This window comes from Leptopilina boulardi, unplaced genomic scaffold, assembly GCF_019393585.1.
Source record: "Leptopilina boulardi isolate dan_hultmark-lab unplaced genomic scaffold, ZJU_Lbou_2.1 LbouV2_297, whole genome shotgun sequence".
Classification (NCBI taxonomy): Eukaryota; Metazoa; Arthropoda; class Insecta; order Hymenoptera; family Figitidae; genus Leptopilina; species Leptopilina boulardi.
Genome location: NW_026137859.1, coordinates 121,204 through 143,927, shown reverse-complemented (window position 1 = coordinate 143,927; position 22,724 = coordinate 121,204). Strand labels below are relative to the sequence as shown.

At 28.6% G+C, this 22,724-nt stretch overlaps 2 protein-coding genes across 2 annotated transcripts in view; one reads left to right on the top strand and one right to left on the bottom strand.

Moving 5' to 3' along the window:
• The window catches only part of LOC127282323 (uncharacterized), a 145,308-nt gene that overhangs the window by 26,693 nt on the left and 95,891 nt on the right, over positions 1-22,724 (bottom strand). The gene's annotated exons all lie outside the window — the stretch shown is intronic.
• Positions 62-2,673, top strand: LOC127282320 (uncharacterized). The gene is made up of 5 exons (XM_051306492.1): positions 62-248; positions 714-1,021; positions 1,543-1,663; positions 1,760-2,419; positions 2,480-2,673. The coding sequence occupies exons 1-5, from the start codon at positions 62-64 to the stop codon at positions 2,671-2,673; spliced, it is 1,470 nt and encodes a 489-aa protein (XP_051162449.1).

Sequence of the window (22,724 nt, the reverse complement as noted above, 5' to 3'; positions counted from 1 at the left end):
ATTGAAAGTGTCAAAAGTTAAAAAAATTACATAATTTAAATTGAAAGTGATTTTCTACACAATGGTGAAATGCTGTGTCCCTTTATGTAAAGGAAATGCCACATTTACCTTTCCTAAAGATGAGAAGCGTCGAAATTTGTGGGAAAATGCAATAAGTGCAAATTTTCAATCGATAAAAACTTCTAGGTTATGTGCAAGTCATTTCGAAGAGGATGAAATAATTAAAAACAATGAAAGTTATCACACAGGTAATTACATTATCACAATAATTTAAAATACATTTAACATTAAAAATCTCGAATGACATTTGTTTATTATAAATCTAAAGCATTGTCAACATGATGAAATATATTTTACGATGTTTACGAACAAATCGTTTGTTGGATTAGTATAAATCTGTATTTCTAAAAAGTTTATTTTTTATTTTATTTTGAAAAGAACAACATACACTCCCTCTTGACACTATGATTATTTTATAAAATGATTGTACATTACAATAAAAAATATATATTATTAACACAATGTGCAATCTAACCTTCAAATTTAAAGAAATCAAATATTAAAAATTTATACATATAAACAATTATGAAACAAATGCAATTTAAAATTTTCAAAATTGCAGTTCTTAAAAAAATACTGTTTAATAATTAAAATATTATGGATAGTACTAATTATTTTTTTTTAAATTTTACTTAAAGTTGTGTATTTTTTAGGTGTCTTAAATACAACAAGAATGTATTTGAAACCTAATGCTGTGCCTTCCTTGAGGTTGAAACTCGGAATGACAAAACCTGAACGTTTGAAGAAAATTCGGAAAAACCTCTTTGAACAAGATTCAGACTCATCGTCATCATCTTTATGTTTGTCTCTTTTAGATGAATCGACAGAAAATTTGGAGGATTTCTGTGAACAATCGCAAGAAATTTTAAATGTTGAAGTAAAATCGACTTTAAATTTTGAGGAAAAGGATGACCTAATGGATGGAAATAGAAACAGCCAATCGCCGAATCACAGTTTCAATGTTAGTAATTTAAATTAAATTTAATTAAAATGAGGAGCAAATCTTCAAAACTTGATAAATCCATTTTCCAAAAAAATTGAGATAATCACAGATTTAACAAATTCAGAACCTCATAAATCGATCTGTCGCTGTTGCATTCAAGAAAAACATTTTATTAAAAAAGAATTTTCAATTTAAAAATATTTGGGCTTAACCTAGATGATTTACAATTTTAAGTTTTTTTATTAGAAAAAATTATCAATGTCTTTAAATAACCCTATAATAAAAGACTTCAATTAAACACAAAACATCTTAAATTCAAAAAACATCCTTATAGAAATAATTAATTACAATTTTTGTACCTTAAAGTTTATTATAGTGGTTATATGAGAAATGACATTTCTTTGAATTTCTCGAAAAAACAAACTATGGATTTATCAACTTTGAAAACTTGCTCCTCAAATGTAGCTTAACTTAAATTTTAATTTAAATTTAGAAAAAAAATTTTTAAATTAAAAAAGGATCCTTGTATGATTTTGCAGGAAGAAGAAGAAGAATCGAATCAATCGCTTCTCCAAGAAACTACTTCACATGATGTAGAAGTAGTTTCTTTTACAGTGGAAAATCCGGATAGTTATTACGAAGATGTACAATTGGAAGAAAGTGTATTTTCGCCGCCTGTAATGAACGAAATAGAAGAGTTAGTGGTTCAAAATGAAAATTTGCTCAATACAGAAAAAAAAAATTTCAAATCGACAGGAGTTCAAGCTGGTCGTGGGTTTCTCTCGGTCGCTTCGATTTGCCATAGAAATAATGTTATTCATTATTTTACGGGCCTCGAGACTTACGAAAAATTTCAATTCGTATATGGAACTTTAAGCAGTTACGTACATAATATTAAATATACCCATGTGCAGGTAAACTGTATGCCACCAGAGGATATGTTTTTACTAACTCTCACAAAATTGCGAAGAAACATTCCAGACTTTGGACTTGGATTTTATTTCGGAATAAGCGAAGGACTTGTGTCTAATATTTTTAATGCGTGGATTCGTTTTATCAATCAATTGTGGTCGTTACTGGATATTTGGCCATCGAGAGAAATAGTCGATTTTTATATGCCAAAAGGCTTCAAAAAATACTATTCATCAACTCGAGTTATTGTCGACGCAACAGAAATCCCCATCGCTAAACCTTCAAATCCTATAGCTCAACAGTCAACATTTAGCACCTACAAAAATAAAAACACAGTAAAAGTTTTGGTAGGAGCAACACCTGGGGGTCTTTTATGTTATAATTCGACAGCATACGGCGGTAGCACAAGTGACCGACAAATTGTTGAAAGATCGAATCTTCTACAGCGTTGTCAGGCCGGTGATTCTATTATGGCTGATCGTGGCTTTAATGTTGACGATATTTGTCAGCCTCACGGGGTATTAGTTAATATCCCTCATTTCTTGAAAGGTAAATAACTTCCAGGTGTCACTGTGTTGTCTGATAGGAAATTAGCTTCAAAACGCGTGCACATCGAACGTTTGATAGGCTTAACAAAAACTTACAAAATTTTGCAAGCATCATTGAATCCTTCTTATACGCGTTTAGCAACAGAGATTTTTTCCATATGCCTAATGTTATGCAACTTCCGTGAATGCATTGTGAATCAAAAGGCATAGAGCCTAAATCGAAAATTGTACTTATTTCTAATTTAAATTTTATATAAACTGTAAAAATTAAATAACGTCAATAAATATCATAAATTATGTAAGATAAAAAATAGGAAAATCAATGAATAATTGAAGTAATATTGTATTGAACTGTCAATTTATTATAAACGTTTGAAATAAAATTATTTCATAACACCAAAAATTCTTTTCACTTTCCTCTATAATATCACAGTGGATACATTTGAAAAATATGATTTTTTACATATAAACATGTTTTTAGTTTAAATTTTTTTAGTATCACGTAATCTGAGTGTTTCACGAAATATTTTTTTTTATAAATATTATCGCGACTATCACATTTCTGACGCTTTTATTTCTAATATCACACTGGATTTCTTTAGAAAATATATTTCCTTACATAATAGACATGTTTTTAGTTTGCACTTTTTTAGTAACAAAAATCTCATCGTTTTACAAATTAAAATTTTCATACTTTTCAACACGTTTAAACGCCACACTCACATACACTTTTATATATATATATATATATATATTACTTTTTTTGACGCAACACGAACAATTTTTCTCTAAAAATCACAGTCTTTGTAACCTTTATATAAATATTTTTGTAAAATTGCAACTCTTAAATATTTTTCATAAAAATCCTGTAAGCACTTTACCATTTCGATTATCATTTCTTCATCGCGAACAATTGTTAAAATTAACGTTTCGACTGTTGTATATATTATTAGTTTTGCTACGGATCTCTCAGTAACAAACAATTGCCCCTGAATTTGATAATAATAAGTGTGGTTCTTTTTTAGAGTTAAAAAACCACTCTCGTTATCGATTTCTAAAAACGGTATTGTTTTTTCGGATATAGGAGAAGATTTTCGAGAAAATGGACATTTCACTTCAACGACTTCATCGTTACCCAAGAGTCCATCCGGAGAAGCTCCTAAGAAAGGGTGGGTTTGACTGACAAAAAAACCACAACTATCCACTTCTACACCGAATGTCGTTTCGTATATATGGATAGCTTTATTTTCGTTTTGAATGCCCCAATTTGTTGCTTTTGATGTAAAAGATACGGGATTGATCAGCTTGTGAGCAACTTTCATTTGATTCGTATCGTCGCGATTAATGCAGCAAGTGTAAAAATTACTAGCTGTGATACGATTTTCTCGATATTCGAACCAAGAACTATTCGTTGCTTGACCTCGTGTAGCTTTTTCAATGTCAACAATTTCTTGTGGACAAATTTGCAACAATTTAAAATCATTCAAAATGATTTTTTCAGGGTCAACATTAGTGTAAGCGTGGTCCCAAATCGCAGCATATGTATCAGCCGGTTTCAAAAGTTGCATAAACGGCATTTTCGTATTGTGGGTTGCTGCAAAATTTATGCACTGATTTCTTACTTTTGCTTGGTAAGATTCTTTGTCTACAATACTTTGGTCTAAAACAAATGGTTCTTGAACAATTTTTCTACTTCCTTTTGGTAAATTAGCAGCTTTAATCGGCGATCCAAGATACATCCGAGATGGCCTATGGAAAGTTTGTAATTCCTGTGTACAAACTGTCCTCAGTGTCATCTTTTTCTCCCTTCCCTATTAATAATATTAATTCGAATTAATTAATCATAATATTTGTGACAGTTTATAATTAATTAGTATTATTTTCATTATATGCGTTACCATTTGCTCAATTGCCCACAGAAGCACAGCAACATGTTTGCAATGTGCTGTGTCTCCACTTCCCACAGCACATTCACAGTGCGACCCATCTATAAATCCATCTTTCGACGATATTTCAATATCGACTCTGTATTGAACGGATTTTTTCATTTGAGCTAAACATTGTCCTCGAAGAAATGTGGAATCATTTGTTTTAGCAACTCTGACATTTAGCAAATAAAAATTGTCATACATTTCTTTTCCCAAGTTTGTCTTCACTTCGTAACTGTAAAAAATATGATACGTAAATAGTAAATTATAGTAAATACATAAATATTTTTATTATTACCTATTTAAAAAAAATTCCACTTGAGATTTCGAAATTAACGGAATATTTGTTTGTCCATTTACATCTCTATATTGTGAAGCATCAGGTGTCCAAAATGAAGCATCAGGACCAACTTGATGACCCTGAGAAAGAAAGTCTTTGTTCTTGTCGTAGAATATTAGTCTAGGCGATAAAATAAAATTTGTATTTGTTATTAACATTAATAATAATTTATTTAATTGGTTAATTGATTGATTAACTAGTTACTTACTTCCTTAATTTTTAATGGACAGTAATATGTTTGTCGTATTTATATTCAAATTTTATTTGTATTTTATGAAATATTTATTTAATTTGATTTTATTCTTTTTCAATCATTACTATATTGTGAAAAATATAAAAAACAAACAAAATTTACTTATTAATCATTTAAAAATTACAATAGAATTACAATATTTCTAATATTCAATATGCAAATAAGTAATTGTTTTTATTTCATTAGACAACATAACCTCAATTTTTTTATTTTGTTTTTACAAGACTCGGAGTTTTTATAATACTTTTAAATGTATTTAAACAACAATATTAATATTTTAAGACAAATTAAACACAATTTATTGAAACTTTATGTGAGAAAGATTTCTATTTATACACTTGCATATATTTACACATTTTCTTAGATGTATTATTTTATTTTATACATACCTTTCTTGTAAAACTTTCTTTTTTCCTGTAAGACGAAGTCCTCGCTTACGTAATTCGTTTTTCAATTGCACACACGACCAAGAAAAATATTTATTTATCTCGTTACTCATGTTTTTATTTCATCAAAACAAGAAGAAAATCAAATGTCATTTTAACCGTAATCAAAAATTTGGCGCTCCACGATCTTGCTATGGTGCTGCCCTCTGGGCTCAGCTTTACATATAATGGTCCCCATTAATTTAATAATAGATTTTAAGAATGAAATTATTTCAAAATTAGACACAATAATCCTAACTTTTACATTATTATTATTAACAGACACCAGCAATAAGATTTTTTTTATGACTTATAAGGTATCTTTAAAGAAAGAATTTTTTAATTGAAACCACCACTAAAAAGAATCCCTGTTTACAGATTGACTAATATTCTATTGGATTTTTTGCTAAACCTGAAACCATATTCCACTATCCAACAGTAAAAAAAATTTGCCTTCCCTTCGGTCGGACACATTCTCATGCGTGCTTGGCGCGCGGGAATTGATCGTCGCGCTACGCGCTCCGACAGTTGTTGAGCGCTTTGCGCGCAAATAGCTCGCGACGATTTCCATGTTTCACTTCCAGATTGAAATGTGTACCTCTCGAGATACATCTTTCTTTTTTGAAACTACATATAATCTATAGCATAAAAACTTGTGTACGAAAGAGCTTGTCCCGTTAATAAATAAATAAATGCCCCATACTATTTAAAATATTTGAGCTGTAACTTCAATTCTTTATTGGACACTTATTTTTGATAAAGATAACTGACACTAAAATATTTAACTGTCTTTAGTAATGCATGTCGAGCAAAAGGATGTTATTTGTTTATCCGCCTTTTTTCATAAAGGAAGTCAGACGAAATTATAAAATTCAATTGTATTAATTGTTAGTTTCACGATATTCTCGACTTATTTTTAATCAATTCTCGGTTCAGAGAACATTTTTTTCTTCATACAACTAATATAAAATTTTCCATAAAACCATTTTTCTTTCTTAAAGTTACTACGACTTTAAAGGTGCTTATATACCTCAAATTTCGATCAGATGAATATTATTTCTGGACCGTGAAAATGCGTGAAAAGTCATTTTCACGGCGGGTATTTTTGAATTGTTTTAAACAAAAAATGTTTTTTTAAGAAATATAATATTAAATAATTGTTTTAATATGTAAGAACACTTTAAAATAGTGATAGAAAAATGATTTGATTAAAAAATTTAGCAAATTTTGCTTTAAAACGTTTTCTGCTACAAGAAAGTGTAAAATGACGATGTTTGTGAAATGGTTTGTACAGTGTACATGTGTACATGTTTCTTTCAGTTATTCGAAACAATTAGTAGAATTTAAATTTATTTGATAAACATTTCAACTTACTGATTTATTTTCAGCACTCATTATTTATTACAAGTTAAAAAGAAACGACATAACATAAACAAAACTCTGAGAGATACTCACAAGGAAGAAGCACTGTACAAACCATTTCACAAACATCGTCATTTTACACTTTCTTGTAGCAGAAAACGTTTTAAAGCAAAATTTGCTAAATTTTTTAATCAAATCATCTCTCTATCACTATTTTAAAGTGTTCTTACATATTAAAACAATTATTTAATATTATATTTCTTAAAAAAACATTTTTTGTTTAAAACAATTCAAAAATACCCGCCGTGAAAATGACTTTTCACGCATTTTCACGGTCCAGAAATAAGGTTATTCAAGTTGGGTGGGGGAAAGCCAAGATGGATGATGGCTGGTGCACAATCAGCCTATCATCCATCTTGGCTTTCCCCCACCCAACTTGAATAACCTTATAATATTCATCTGATCGAAATTTGAGGTATATAAGCACCTTAAAGATAACATTCTCATCACATATTTAAATTTTCTGTTGATCAGGAGATTAATTCTACTGAAATGAAGAGAAAAAAAACTGGCTTCACACAGTTTAGAAGAAGGCAGTCGATTTCTGGATTCGCCAGTGAAGCCATTTTTAAATTAAAATTGTAAAATTTTATCAAAATGTTATATAATTCTGAACATACTTATTAAAAATTCAAACCCAAATTTTCCATTCACAATTTATTCCATAATTAAATTTATAATAAACAAAGACAAAATGTTTTCCAAAGTTAAAGGTTTGCTCTGGGTGTCGTTCACTGAACCTTTCACCCTATTTTCGCATTATTTTTCAAAAATATTAAATACTCCTAATGTAACACTAACACAATTTCATCACACTACACAAATCAAAGAAAAGAAAGAAAATATTATTACCAGTTAAGAATTCAACAAAACATTTAAAATAAATTACATATCTAAAGAAGCATGCATAAATTATTTAAATATAATAAAGGTCTTTTAAGGTATTTTTCTCAAATATGGTTCAAATAATCGATTTTAAAAAAGGTTTTTCTAACAAACATTTTTTAAAATTTCTTAGAACCTCTAACCGCACCGAAATTGAGTCACTAACTGAAAAATACCTTAAATATTTTAACATTTATAATATTTTTGAAAGAGTGATAAATTCATTCATATATTAAGAAGCAGTTTCGTTATTAAATATATTTTATTGAAAAAAATCACGATATATATTAGGGGCCATCCATATATTACGTAACACATTTTTCCAAAAATGTTGACCCTCTTTCCCCCACCAAGTAATACCCTTGAAGCCTTACGTAATTTATAGATGATCCCTTAAACATAACACACAAAATACATAGAAATTTTCTCTAGTTAAGATTTATTTACACTTTACATCTCGATAAAAAAAGGCATCACACCCAAGGAATGCAAACAAAAAACTCCTAAAGTTTATAGTTGAGCAATTGTTATAAACTAACTACAACTTTAGTGTCCTAAGAAATAACCTTAGTTATCCGATATAATATAAATCGTAAATTTCTCGAATAATGCGAACAGTAGAAGGATATACATAAAATGGACTATTTAGATCCGATCTCAAAAAAAGCGAGCTCGGTTACCGTAAACCGGGACTATTTTACGCATAAAAATGATATATTTTTAATCCATGCTTCATTAAAAATCAGCATTAAATTTTTTTAACTATTGCGTTTTATTGTGGACATCCTTCTGAATGTTTTCATATAAGATAGAGATCGAAAAACAAAATTTTGCCGAAATGACAAAAACTTAAAGTCGTGTGTATAATAGCCCCGCGGTTGGGGCTATCCTACTCATCAAAGTTTGTTTGTTTATTTATAAAATAGCCTAAAAAATTTTTTTATAGTGTTAACTTCACAAAATGTTTTTTGTTGATAGTCGAAAGTAGAATAAAAGAAAAAAAGTTCTAAAAAAATTTCTTTTGCTGTAGTTGTTTATCAAATATAAAAGTAAAACACTGGAATTTCACAAAAATGTAAATTTATTTAAAAAGTAAAATTTTTGTATTGTTTATGAATCAATCAAGAAATAATAAGCCTTTAAGTGATTTGAAGAGTGCGATTTTTAAATTTAACGTGAAAAACGTATAAATATTGTTTTCACATTTTTGAAGTTATAATGTTACACTTCGTCATGGAATCTTATAATTTTTACGTATTTTTAGCTTTTTGACACAAAGACAAGTTAAAAATATTTATAAAACATGCAATAAACACTAATTTGCTTAGTAGAGAAATTTTTTTTGGAAAATAGTTGATTTTAAACAATAGCACCGCGAATCCTGGATTTTCAATTTTTCACACTTTTCTCTTAAAATACGCAATAAAAAGTTAGCGCACTACGTATACATCATGACAACTAAATTGACAACACTTATCTGGAATATTTTGTAATACACTTTTTCAATACCTTAGATACCGCATAAAGTTTGCAAACTTTTAAAATTTTAAGTCCGACTTTTACGACTTTACGAATTTTTTTTATCTTTTATGACCAATAATGATGTGATTGAATTTAACACCCTCTACAGCACAACTATCAAACAACATTTACACTAAGCGGCAAATTTAAACAATTAAATATAACAATTTTAGCCTTTCAAAACTACGGATGGGTAAAACCCAGTCCCTGGCTGGGTAAAATAGCCCCGGTTTACGGTAAATGTCTATACTACAACTAATCAGTATAGAGTGTAAGAAAAGAAATTAAGACTTCAACTCCTCAGTCTTACCAATTGGGGAGTTTAAGCAAAAGGAATTAAACTTTAACTCCCAGATGAACTTGTTTGTTATGAAATAACTCGAAATAGAGTTAATGCTAAATTATTTTTGCCATTCTTGATTAATTACCTTCTGGATTTTATTTTTAACTACAAAAATTAAACTTCCGGCTCTCAGTAACATAAATCACCTAAATTTTTTACCGTGAACAAAAAATAGTTTTAAATACAAATTCAGCATATTAACTACATACATGCAATGCATAGTGTTACGAACGAGAAAATTAATTTATTAATTTTTATAATTTTGAACAATTATTTAAAATTTTCTATTCGCCGGAGGAACCAAGTTGCCATTAAAAAGTCAAAATGAACATTCAACTTAATAATGTTTATTTTTAATGTGGGTTCGATTAATTATATCGCCGATAGAAGACGAAACTGCCAATTTAATCTTTAGATCGTAAATAATGTTTCTTAGCTTTGAGATGAAAATCCACACTATTTTTGACAGCACAAATAAAAAGGTCTATTTGATTGAATAGAACAATTGGAATTTTAGTTTACAAAAATTTATTAAAAATCAAAGTAAAAATTGCAAAAATTACACATTATATGCTTTCTTTTGTAAAGAATAATGTTTTTGGAACGATACAGTTTTTTATTACTTACGGCTAGATTTCTCTTACACACTACCGTCGAGAGAGCTTGTTGAGAAGGGAGAATTCTCGCGATCTCGTCACACAATCAACGGGCAAAACGAAAGAAAGGTGTTATGCGTATTTCCGCGTCTCGAAACGCGGTACCGGTACCCTATCAGACACAAGCGGCGCAGGTACAATCCGTACGGACTGGCCGGTTTTAAGAACAAAAAATTATTTAATAAATTATAAATAATTTATTAAATAATTTCTCACTGTACTGATCAACCGATTGGGACTCAGCCGGTTCAAGGTTCGATTTAATTTTACGTCCGCCCAAAGAAAATAGAATTTAAATTGGAGCCAGCTCGCAGACGGGCCTTATTCTTAAAATTAAAAATTGGCTCAACGAAAATCTATCGTGATTCAGCAATTTTAATTTTAGAATTTTAAGCACTGCTGTTAATTTACCTGGCTCAACGAAAATCTATCGTGATTCAGCAGGTATATTATTGAGCTTTCTCCACAGTTTAAACTCTAAGTTCACTTTTTAAAGAAATAATGCAAAAATCAGTAACACGTACTAAGTGATTGACTGAAGACGAATAGGCAATGAGGCCCTATGAGCTTCTGCTTATAAAGAGCATCGCGAGATGCACTTAGTGGGATTAGTGAATCAGGGGTAGAAGGATTCTGGGGGTTTCAGGGGTATCGATAAGAAAACTTAGATCATCGTCCATCGATATTCTCAGAACCCATGATTCTTGTTATTCTTTTCTTTGTTGACACTATTGGAACTGCACATCTCCATATGTGTAAGTGTATATGTGTGTTTTTAATAAAGTATAACTCGCAACCTTTGTTGAATTCCAGAGCGGTCATAGTTCTGCACAGATTATCGTTTTCATATTAAAAATGAAACTATTTTCCTTTTTATATATATGCATATACATTTTACACATATACACGTATATTTACCTTAATACACATGCGTATATGCACCTCATACATGTCTCAATATATATATATTTTTTTTTTTAACTATGTGCATTCGTTCTTTTACAAAATTGACCCTCAAAAAAAATGAAATCTTAATTGTTGCGAGTTTATATGTGCTTGGAAAATGTGACAATTTCCAATTTCAGCTGTCAATATTTATTGTATTTTTATTTCTCCTTTTTTTTTTTTGAGTTTAAAGGTATCATAGGGAAAAGAATAGGGGAAGGAAGGCAGTGTATGCATCGCGCGATACTCCTCAAGCGCTTCACACATATGCGTTACGAAGGCTGTGGGGAGTCCGTGTCTGTGTGTACCGCATCCACGCTGCGAGACTCATTGCACCTGAACGCGTGAGAAAGAGAGAGAAAGATAGATAGAATTGACGTATGCGAATCTCCTCCCTTCTTAAAATGATACATTTTTCTTAAATATGAAAATTGCAATATAATAATTATTAATATTAATTATTATAATATGCGTAAAAATATCCCACACAATGTATGCACATATCTATCCGTGGTACCTCGGCATGCTATGCACACACGTACATACGATAAAAATAATGCACACGCATACGTGCATATACAATGCATATTCCTTGAAATAATATTTGATAAGGATGATATTCTAATAATTAAGGTAGTATATTAGTAACATAACCAATTGTTTATAATGATAATAATAATTAATAATTTTATAATTAATATTAATTTTAATACATGTTAATAATAATAATAATAATGATACGATTTATCATAAAAAAAATTATAAAATAACAATAATTTGCATATTATTAATTAATTAATTAATGCAAATTATTAATGAAAATAAGTAAAATATAATTGTTTTATTTATAACAATAATATTTTAGTATCTCTATATAAGGTAAGTACACCATATTATATTTTCCATGCATATTTTATAATATTCAAGCTTGAATATTGGTGTTAGATAATTAATATAATTTATAATATAGCATAATATAACATAGTATAAATAATAATATAGAATATTATAACATAAGATAGAATAAAATAATACATTATAATATAACAGTTTAACAAAGTTATATTATAATATCATAGCCATAGATACACTTTTAGAAGCAACGAGAATATAAGTCTGTATGTGTGGAGTATCACTCAACGCGCGCGATTATCGGGGATTCAAATTACATGCCTATATACATTGTGGCATCGACTTGGGGATTTTATTCTTAAATAATTTTCAATTATTCTTGAAAATTATTTATTATCTTTTTATTTACTTTTAATTTATAGTTTCGTTACGATAGTTCGTAACAATCCACCGCGGATTTTTCCGTTTTCGTCCCCGAAAACTCATGGTCTCGACCACAGCATTCCTTATACTTAGTATATCGTCATATAATCTAAATATTGTGTCTACTTGGTGACTCTTCTAAGCACTGCTACAGTATAGGACCCAGTATCAATGTCTTTGTACTGATACAAATCAGTTCACTTCGTGAAGTGATTTAGTTCAGTTGTGTTTGGTGAAATTTAATTTTTATAAAATTTGCTCCTCTTATTTTTAATTTTAACCCTTGTTTTTTTTTTAAGACTTTTAGAACTATTATTTCAAACAATTTAGTGAATAGTGTAGTTTAAGTGTTTCCTTTTTTTTTTTATTGTGAACAATAAGTGCAGGTGGTGCAAAAACTTTTGAAAAACTATTATTATTATTTTTTTTTTTTTTTATTATAAACAATTTGTGTGAAAGGTGTAAAAAAAAAATGGCTGGGAATGCAGAGAATAGCAGAGAAATTGTGGAGAGATTTGGTAAGTTTCAAAATTTTCTAGTCCCTTTTTACTATTATTAGATTATGTATCGATTGTTTATAACATTCGATAAATATTAACAATTTTTCAGTAAACAAATTCACTCCCCTTTACATACATACAAATAAAACTTATTTATTTATTATTATTTTTGTTTTTAATTTATTTATTTTGATAATTAATTAATAATTATTTAATAATTTTAATTAATATTTTGTTTCATAAAAAAAAACTTTATTTCAAAATTTATGTTTGTACGGTTTTTGTTAAATAAAATGAAATTAATAAGAATATTAACGTAAGAACAAATATGTAATAACAAAACAACTCGATTATTTACTACAAAAAGTATTTCAAAAACCTTACATAATTCTGATTCAATTCTCTAAATTTTATCAAATGTATATTCATTCCATCCTCTTGGAGGCATATGTATATAGTAGATGCGGCGCCGCATCTTACACTTGATGACAGTATATATAGATATACACATACACAATCCAGCGCAATGACCACAATACAAACCTCTACACTTTATATTACAAAGTATTTCAAATTAATGTTACATTTCCTCCCTTTTGTTTTTTTCTTTGCGTTTTTTTTTTTTTTTTTTTTAATATTAATAACAATTATTATATTATTTTTATAACAATTAATTATTTTATAAAATCTTATCAAATTCATTTTTTTTTTCTTTTTTTTTTTTTTTAACAAATCTTTGTTTATTTAACAAATTTTATAAATTTTAGTAATAAGAAATTATTTATTTAACAATTTTTTTAAAACTTTTTATTAAAAATTTAATAATTTTAATAAAAATTTACAACCAGACTGTTAATAACAAATACATTTTATTATAAAATTTTGTAAAAATTTAATTGTTTATAATTCATTAATATAACCATAATAATTATTTATTTGAAATATATTGTTAATATAAAGCTAAAATGCTTAGCAAATATTAATCATTTATATATACACATACATACACATACACATATACATATATATATTTAACCTTATGAATAATAATTTTTTTTTAAAAAAAAAAGTTTTCCGTTCATAAGAATGATTTAGAATTTTTAAAATATCATTTTTCAAACTTGCGTCTGGATTCTTGCATTCAAGGCGCTATTAGGCATGAGTACCATCCATTTAGAGGGGTGCGCGTACAGACAGATCGGCGCCGCAGTTCACGCCTTGTACACAATATATATATATATAGGGTTCGAACATTAGTAACCATATAGAAAGTTGAAATGCTCGTTGTATATGTTGGGTTTTTAATGAGAAATTTATTTTATTTTATTTTTTTATTTTTTTTTTTCGTTTCTCTTTTTTTTTTTTTATTTATTTAATCAATAATATATTAATATTCAACAAATTATTTATTGCTATTTAGTTATTTATTTATGTAATATAAATTTTATTTGAAATTGTAATGTTGACTAAATTTTCTTTATTTAATAATTTTATTTAATGTTATGAATTTTAGCAAAATTGTTTATTTAAAAATTTTAAGATTTTTAATAAAAAATTTAATAATTTTAGTAAAATTTTGATAAAAATTTAAATTATAAGTAATAATTACAATATTATTATAAAATTTAGAGAAATTATTAATTGTTTTATAAAAATTATTTAGTTAACAATTTTTTTTTTTTAATAACTATTAAGTTTATAAAAGTTTAGCAAAAAAATCATTAATTATTTAATAAATTTTTGATTTAACAACAACTTTATGAATTTTTCTAATAATTTTTATAATTTTATTATTTTTAAGAAAATTGTTTATTTATCAATTTTTATTTAATACTTCGAAATTCTTAATAAATGTTTTCATTTCATTTCATTTCATTTATTAACGGGACATGCCCTTTCGTACGTGCCTTTTGTTATTTTGTTTATTTAATAATTTTTTTTTTTTTTCTTATTTAATATTATGAATTTTTAGCAATAATTTATAAAAAAAAAAAAATTGTTTATTTAACAATAAAAAATTATTATTTTAACATTTTTTTTTTTTAAATTTCTTTTTATAATAATCACATTACCATTATAAATATTATTTATTTTATAATTTTTATTTTGTTAATAATAATTTTTTTTTTTTTTTTTTTTTTTTTTTTTAAATTATATAATAAAATTTTATCAAAATTTATCTGATTTCAACGTATTCTTATTTGGTTATCGAATTTTTACGAAACTCAGTAATAATTTTTAATTACTTTAAATAAAAAAAAAATTGTTAATAATTAAAGGAGGTTCAATGTAGGATTCATGCCGGTCGGCCTATCTAGTGACAAACGCTCAATCTGCCGCTTGATTATATCCTCTCTATGTATGCTAAGCAATGTAGGACCTCCATAGAAGATACATATATGCGCTATGTAGGCCATAGTATGCAGGGTCTATGTAGGATTCAGACGTATTATTTACGTAGGTCGAATGTTCTAGAATCTATTTAGGGTTTTTATGTAATTCCCACATAGACCTAACACTGTAGAATCTTTATAGGAATTTTGAGTAAATCCAATATAGATGAATGTTATATGATCTATGTAAGATTGTTTAAAAAAATTTGTCAATTTTAATAAAATTTTTGATAAAAATTTAAATTATTAACAATCTTACATTATTGTTATAAAATTTAGAGAATTATTAATTGTTTTATAAAAATTATTTATTTAACAATTTTTCCAATAACAATTAAGTTGTTTATAAAAATTTATCAAAATCATTAACTGTCTAATAAATCTTTGATTTAATAATAATTTAATTAATCCTTGTTATAATTTTTATTATTTTTAAGAAAAGTTTATTTAACAATTTTAAGATTGTTTATTAAAAATTTGTAAATTTTAATAAAAATTGCAATTGAAAATTTAAATTATTAATAATAATTACAATATTATTATAAGGTTTTACTATAATAATTATTTTCATCGCAAAATTTTTGTAAAATTTTAATAATTATAACAAATTCCTTTCTAACAGTAATTTCTTTAGTAAAATTATTTATTTAGCAATTTATGAAATCTAAGTAAATATTTGAAAAAATTTTTGACAACAACCCATTTAATTACTGATTTATTAAATTTGAATTATAATTCTTATAAAATTGTTTAAATATAATTGTTTACTTAACAAATTTAATATCCTAATAGAAATTTAGAAAAAAAAATTCTGCTAATTATTAAAATTATTACTATTATTCCCCTTTTTTTTTTTTATTTTAATTATTTATTTAACAACCTTATCCAACACTAAAATTTTTAATAAAATTGAAAAACCTTGTAACCTAGGGGTTTTGTTAGTTTTTGTAGCAAGGGCTGAGCAAGGGGTGGTCTCCGCTGTGTGTTCTCACACCGGTATTAGATACCGTTTCACTATCGAGGAGGGTGAGTAATATGAATAAAAATATGTAAGAAGAATTATATAGACATATTTATATATGTCTATATTTATTACAGACGGATGGCATTGGTATAGGGCCGATGATTATGAAGGAGCAAGTGACGCCGGTGACGAACTTGACGAGGAAGAAACAACAACGGTCGGGCGCAGTAATGCAGCCCGCAATCGCAGCCCTGAATCGCCAAGTTCGCCAAATCAGGAATATGTCTTGCCTGTCACATGTGAGTACATCTATACATGTTAAACAGGAGTTTATATAATTTGATTGTATTTATTTATTTATATATATATATATTTTTTTTTTTTTTTATTCGGACTTTAGTAAGGGAGCCAGCGAGTGGAAATTTGGCTGGAGAAGATATTACGTCTCCAGACGTAAGTGACATAGCGTCACCTGATGTTGTGGAAGTTTTAGAAGGTAAATTTTATTTAGATGAAAAACATATACATATATACACATAAATATAGGTTCCTATATATGTATACAATGTATATGCTTGTTGTCTTACAGATGTGGCTGAAGAAGAAGAAGAGTTGGAAAATGTTACCTCTCCAAATGTAAGTGACATAGAGTCACTAGGTGATGACGTATTCGGCGAAGGTGAATTATGAATGTTGTATAATAATTACATACTCGAGCTTCTATTAACATGTATTTTATTACAGATGATACTCAAGGAGCAATGGCCTTTACTCCCCCTGACATGTCCGAGCTTTTTTCGTGGGTAGATAATGGTAAGCTATTTTTATCTTTATAAACTTTTTATATCACATTTGTGCGACTTTTTCTAACATTCATACTTACATTTATTCAAATTTTTATTTTACAGGTGATGGTCATGCAGCTCGAGGCTTGGGCGGGAGTAGGACTCCTCCCGACCTTGTGTTAGAGGATAATGATGGTAAGAATTTTTTTTTTTTTTTTTTTTTTTTTTTATTTATTAGTATTTTTAACTATTTTTATTTATTAATCGCTTGTCATATATCGTTTATTAATTGGTTAGGTTGGGTACCATTCCTGCGCCGTCAAGAGCCCCTTCCTGAGCTCCTTCCTGAGCTCCTTAGTTTTGAGCAAGTGATTGGGGTCTTGTTGAAAATAAAACTAAGGGGGGAGGATAATGAAAATGCAGACTACCGCATAATTTATCAGGAGGAATCTGACGCACCCCCTCCATGTTAGTAAATATATATATATACATACATACACACATATACATACACATACACATATACGTGCACATGTTCAAATGTTTAATATGTAATTCCCGTCTTCTTTCTTTTTCGTTTTAGATTGGTGTTTTGGGCCTACTAACCCCTCTGAAGAATTACTATGCGTAATTCTTCAAATGCGAAAAGTTGATTCGACGGGGGCCCGAATCGAGTATCGCGTTGTATATGGCAGCGACGATTAATGTATATACACATTTTTGTACATATCATATTTTTATTTTATTTTATTTTATTAGCTTTATTTAATAGTTATAAGTTTATTATTGTTACCCCCCTATTTTTTTTTATTTTTATTTTTTTTTTTTATTTTTTTTTTTTTTAAATTGATAATTAATTAGTTCATTATTTGTTTATAGTTTACTATATATATATATATACATATATATATTATTATATATATAAATTTTTTTTTTTTTTAAAACACATATAGACAAGAATAGTTTGTATTTTTATATTTGTAAACTTTATATATATATATATACATATACCATCAACACACAAACATTCTTTCGCACATATTCATTCATATATATTCATTCACATACATTTATTCATTCATATATATTCATTCACATACATTTATTCACTCATATTCTCATATAAAGAGAGGAAATATATATATATTTTTTTTAATAGCAAAAATGACGTTTGCTTTAAAGAACATTTTAATTACTTTTTATCTCCTTTTCCAGTAAAATTTCCCTGCTTTTGTTTCTTTTAACTGAAAATTTAAACTTAGGGTATGACTGTAGCAGCAATTAGAGTGAGTATAAGAATCATACATGTATATATAAAAAAAAAAATAATTTTGTCTTTTACTTGTTTTAACCATAGTTATTTTTTTAGAATTTCATCGCATGTAGTCAACATTTCAAAATATCGTTGCACTGATCACAATTTTTACCACTCACATCTTTAGAACTGAGAGGCCATTTTCTTCATTAAACTACACTTGGCACACGGAGATTCTTTTATTGATGGAGAGAACTGGGACTTGTATATTTTATTTTGAATGGGGAAAACTGGAATTTGTTGTAGAGTTCAGCATCGTATTTGGATAATTGTTGGGACTATTTGTAGAAAAACAAGCAAAAACTCGCTGCATTGTTGATGAATGTTGACAAGATGAAAATTATATGCACTGGTTCGTATAGTTAATATTCACTTAATTCATTATTGTTTTGCTTTTTCTTATTATTTTATTTTTGTAGGATTTCTTTTTGAAAAATTGGCTTTGGTCTCCTGTTTGATGATGGTTTGTATAGTTTTATAATATTGTTTTTGATTTTAATTAAAAGTTTCGTGAGAGTAATTATAAATTTTCTTTTAGCTACTGAAGATAATTTTTCAATGGTATGACTCTTTTGTTGAACGGGAATGAAATCTGGGTCGTTTGCTGGATCTGATGCAGGACACATTTAATTTTGGAAGGAGCAGCAGGATTCAGCATCGACTATTATTCAGGCAGAGACGTCAAAAGCAACTCTGTCCTGGAGCGTCACATGAGGCGCAGGTGGAGGAGGCGGTGGAAAATTGTTGTTTCTTCTACGTCTGCTAGATATCTTTCGATAGCATAGGTAGATATTGCGAGACAGGATCAGCATCAATAGCAATAGTATAACCTTGAATCCAATGGCGATGTAGTTTTTCACATCTAAAATGCCTCCTATTAGTGGAATTTCCATCCTTTCTTTGCCGTGGTGAAATATTCCAGATAGTTTTTATTGAATGGGGTTTTAGACCTCCTATTTTTACAGAAGAAATAAATGTTAGAATTGAATTTAAATGAAAACAGTGTTTGTATTTGAATTTCTCCAATACATACTGACATTAGGACTGATACTATTCACACTCGTTTGGTCGTACATGCGTATCTGACATCCCGAGTTCCTTTTCGTAATAGGTAATAGTTCGAAAATGCCCTCCAACGACTAACGCTTTCCTGAAGTGAGTTTCGAACAAGCTTTCTATAGTAGATTGTCGCCAGTCATTTTCATTGTAACGTTCTATGAAATTATGGTCTATATATTCGAAATCATCTTTTAAATACCAAGGATAGGGTATGTTTATAATTTGATATTTTGACTCTTCTGCTTCTTTAAACAATGGTGGTAAATCAAAACATGAACACAAACAACTTGTAAATCTCCTATTTATAGGTATTTCATGAAAATCAGTTATTCCTATTTTGTTTAGTTTATTTTTCCTAGCTTTGTGGATAGGTGTCTTGAATGGGAGAGACAATGGGAAAGAGACGTGTAAGCATTGACCATCTGGTAGAAATTGTAAAGGCCTAAAACAACAATTCATGTTGTTTATTAGATAATATATCCAGGAAGAAAAACCCATATCTAAACCTATTTGAAGAGTGAGTGTATTACTGCTTAGAATAACATACACTACATAATTATACAAAAGGCTTTTTGGATCTATGATTTTAATAGATCTTAGAATAGCATAGAGATTGGGATATAGACAAATAAAACCAGATTTTAATCGAAATATTGTCCTTTGTCCAGAAAATACTTTTACTGTCAATGATTCGAGAATTTCATTGTCGGATTCATCATAAATGATCATTGTTTGACCAGCAACTCTAACATCACGAATATTTTGAGCAGTTTTTAGACAATCTAGCAATATGGCATTATATGCTAAATTAGCTAGTGTTCTTGGGATTTTCCATGATTTTTCGAAATCCTTTAATAATCTTTTGATAATTAATGGTGGATTTTTCCGACTAATTTCCGAAATAGGGACATCTTCTACATTGGGAAGCAAGACTTCTAAAAATTCACTCATTTTGAGTTATATATATATATATATATATATATATACCTAATAATTAAACGGGATGTTGAAGATAATATTCTACAGTTAGGTTTGAAACTAATCCTAATGTTATAGCAGTTTTAGTTCCAATTATTGCAGAATTAAATTGAAAAGATGATTCCGTATTAGGGTCTATAACTAGAAAGAAAATTTTATCACCGTTAACTTCTAATTCTACACTTCCAACTACTAAAAGAAATTCATTTCCTATCTTCTCTATAGAATGACTAATATTTTCATATTCCACGTTTAGAAGATTTACAGAAATAAAATTGTGTTTTGTTTTTAGAGATAGTAATACGTCTATTTCGTCTACAATTAAATCTGGGGACATCAGCGTTATATATTCTTCTCCATTTAACACTATTTCATCCTCAAAATTGGCAGGTGGCATTTTCAACGCTTAAGTACATATTGATTTTTTTTTTTTTTTTTTTTTTTGTACTCCTTACACAGTTTGCTTCAATCTCTTCACAACCTGATAAAAGAGAAAGATTTTAATTAACAATATGCCATCATTAATTTATCTTTATGTTTTGAAAATCTCTCGTTATTTTCATCTTCTAGGATTACATTATTATTTTGAGTAAATCCTACTACGGTATAAGGACCTTCGGCTCTCTTATCGAATTTATTCGCTCGGATTTCTTTATACGCGAACACCTTGTCGCCAATTTTCGCTTTTAGAGGGCGGGCAGTCCTATCATGATATTCTTTAGACTTTAGTTTCGCTTGGACAAGATTTTTGGCAGCTATTCCCTGAATTTCGCTCATTCTAGTTATAAGTTCTTTTAAATAGGATCCATAAGTCTCAAGCTCTGGTCCTTGGGGAAATGAACTTGGAATTCTTGCTAGTTTTCCGAAAACCAACTCGTAAGGAGTGAAATTAGTTGCCTCGTGAACTGATGTATTATAATTAAACATCGCAAAAGGTAAAAGACGATCCCAATCGTCAAAATCCTCAGCATAATGTTTAATAAAATCTGTCAGCTCAATATGGCTTCTTTCTAATGCTCCATTGGTTTGAGGTCTGTAGCCAGAAGTGGTTATTTGTTTAACTCCAAAAATTCTTTCCAATTTTCTCATGAGTGAACTTATAAAACTTCCTCCTCGATCAGTAAGAACACATCTAGGCGCTCCAAACTGAGAGAATAAATGAGTAGCTACTGCATGAGCGATTGTGGTTGTTTTTATATCGGAAATAGGGACTGCTATACAATATTTACTGAAATTATCTTGCATAGTGAGAATATACCGATTCCCATTTGGAGTAGTAGGTAACTTTCCTACGGTATCTAGGGATACTTTGTCAAAAGGGCCTGCAGGAGTATCGGTTATTATCATTGGTTCACGAGTACGAGCTCTAACTAATTTATTTTGAAGGCAACTCTGACATCCTCGTATAAATTCTGTTATTTCATCTCGCATTCGAGGCCAAAGGTAGCGTTCTCTAATTCGTCTATATGTCTTCGTTATCCCCTTGTGACCTGCTAGTAGACTTTCGTGATATTCCGAAATAATTTTTGGCCTCAATTCTGGGGGTGGAACTTCAATTTTTCCGTGGCACAATATCATAGTGATATCGCCACCGCGGAATATTTTTGTTAATAATTCTGTCATTTTACCTTGGGGAAGGGAACCTAACAAATCACCTGTATTTGCCATACGACATGTAGATCGAGTATCTCGGCTCAAAGCTAATTTAAGATTTTTCAAACCTAGAATTACATTTCGCCAGTCAATTTCGTCATAATGTCTTTGTTTAACAATTATTGAATAGGTACAATATCGTCCACTAGGGGTAATAAGTATCTGACCTATTTTTGGTCGTTTTTCCTGCAGTTCTTGAAGATCGATTCTCTCGGTTGCCACTAAAAGTTTTGAAATAGCATCAACTGGTTCACAATCTTCTGACATGAAATGAGCATAATTGTCTCTTTCATATGTTAATGGTTCTGACCATTTTTGAATTACGTTATTTTTAGTCAACACGTCTTTCGTTATTTTAAAGTCATTGTCGTCACAAGTATCAGAAAAAGATGGGGAATCATAATACGGAATACCTACACCTTTGGAAGATTTTTCTATGGGTGTACACTTTGTTCCCGACACATTATCATTAGTTTTTTCCTGTAGTCGGCGTGGCACAACACTAGATTTTTTTCCCATTTTTGAACCATTTGTTTTCATGTAGACAAATGGAGTAGATTGAGCATCAGGAATGACGGAAAATCCAGGTGTTTGAAATATTGATCCTTGCCATTGGGAATA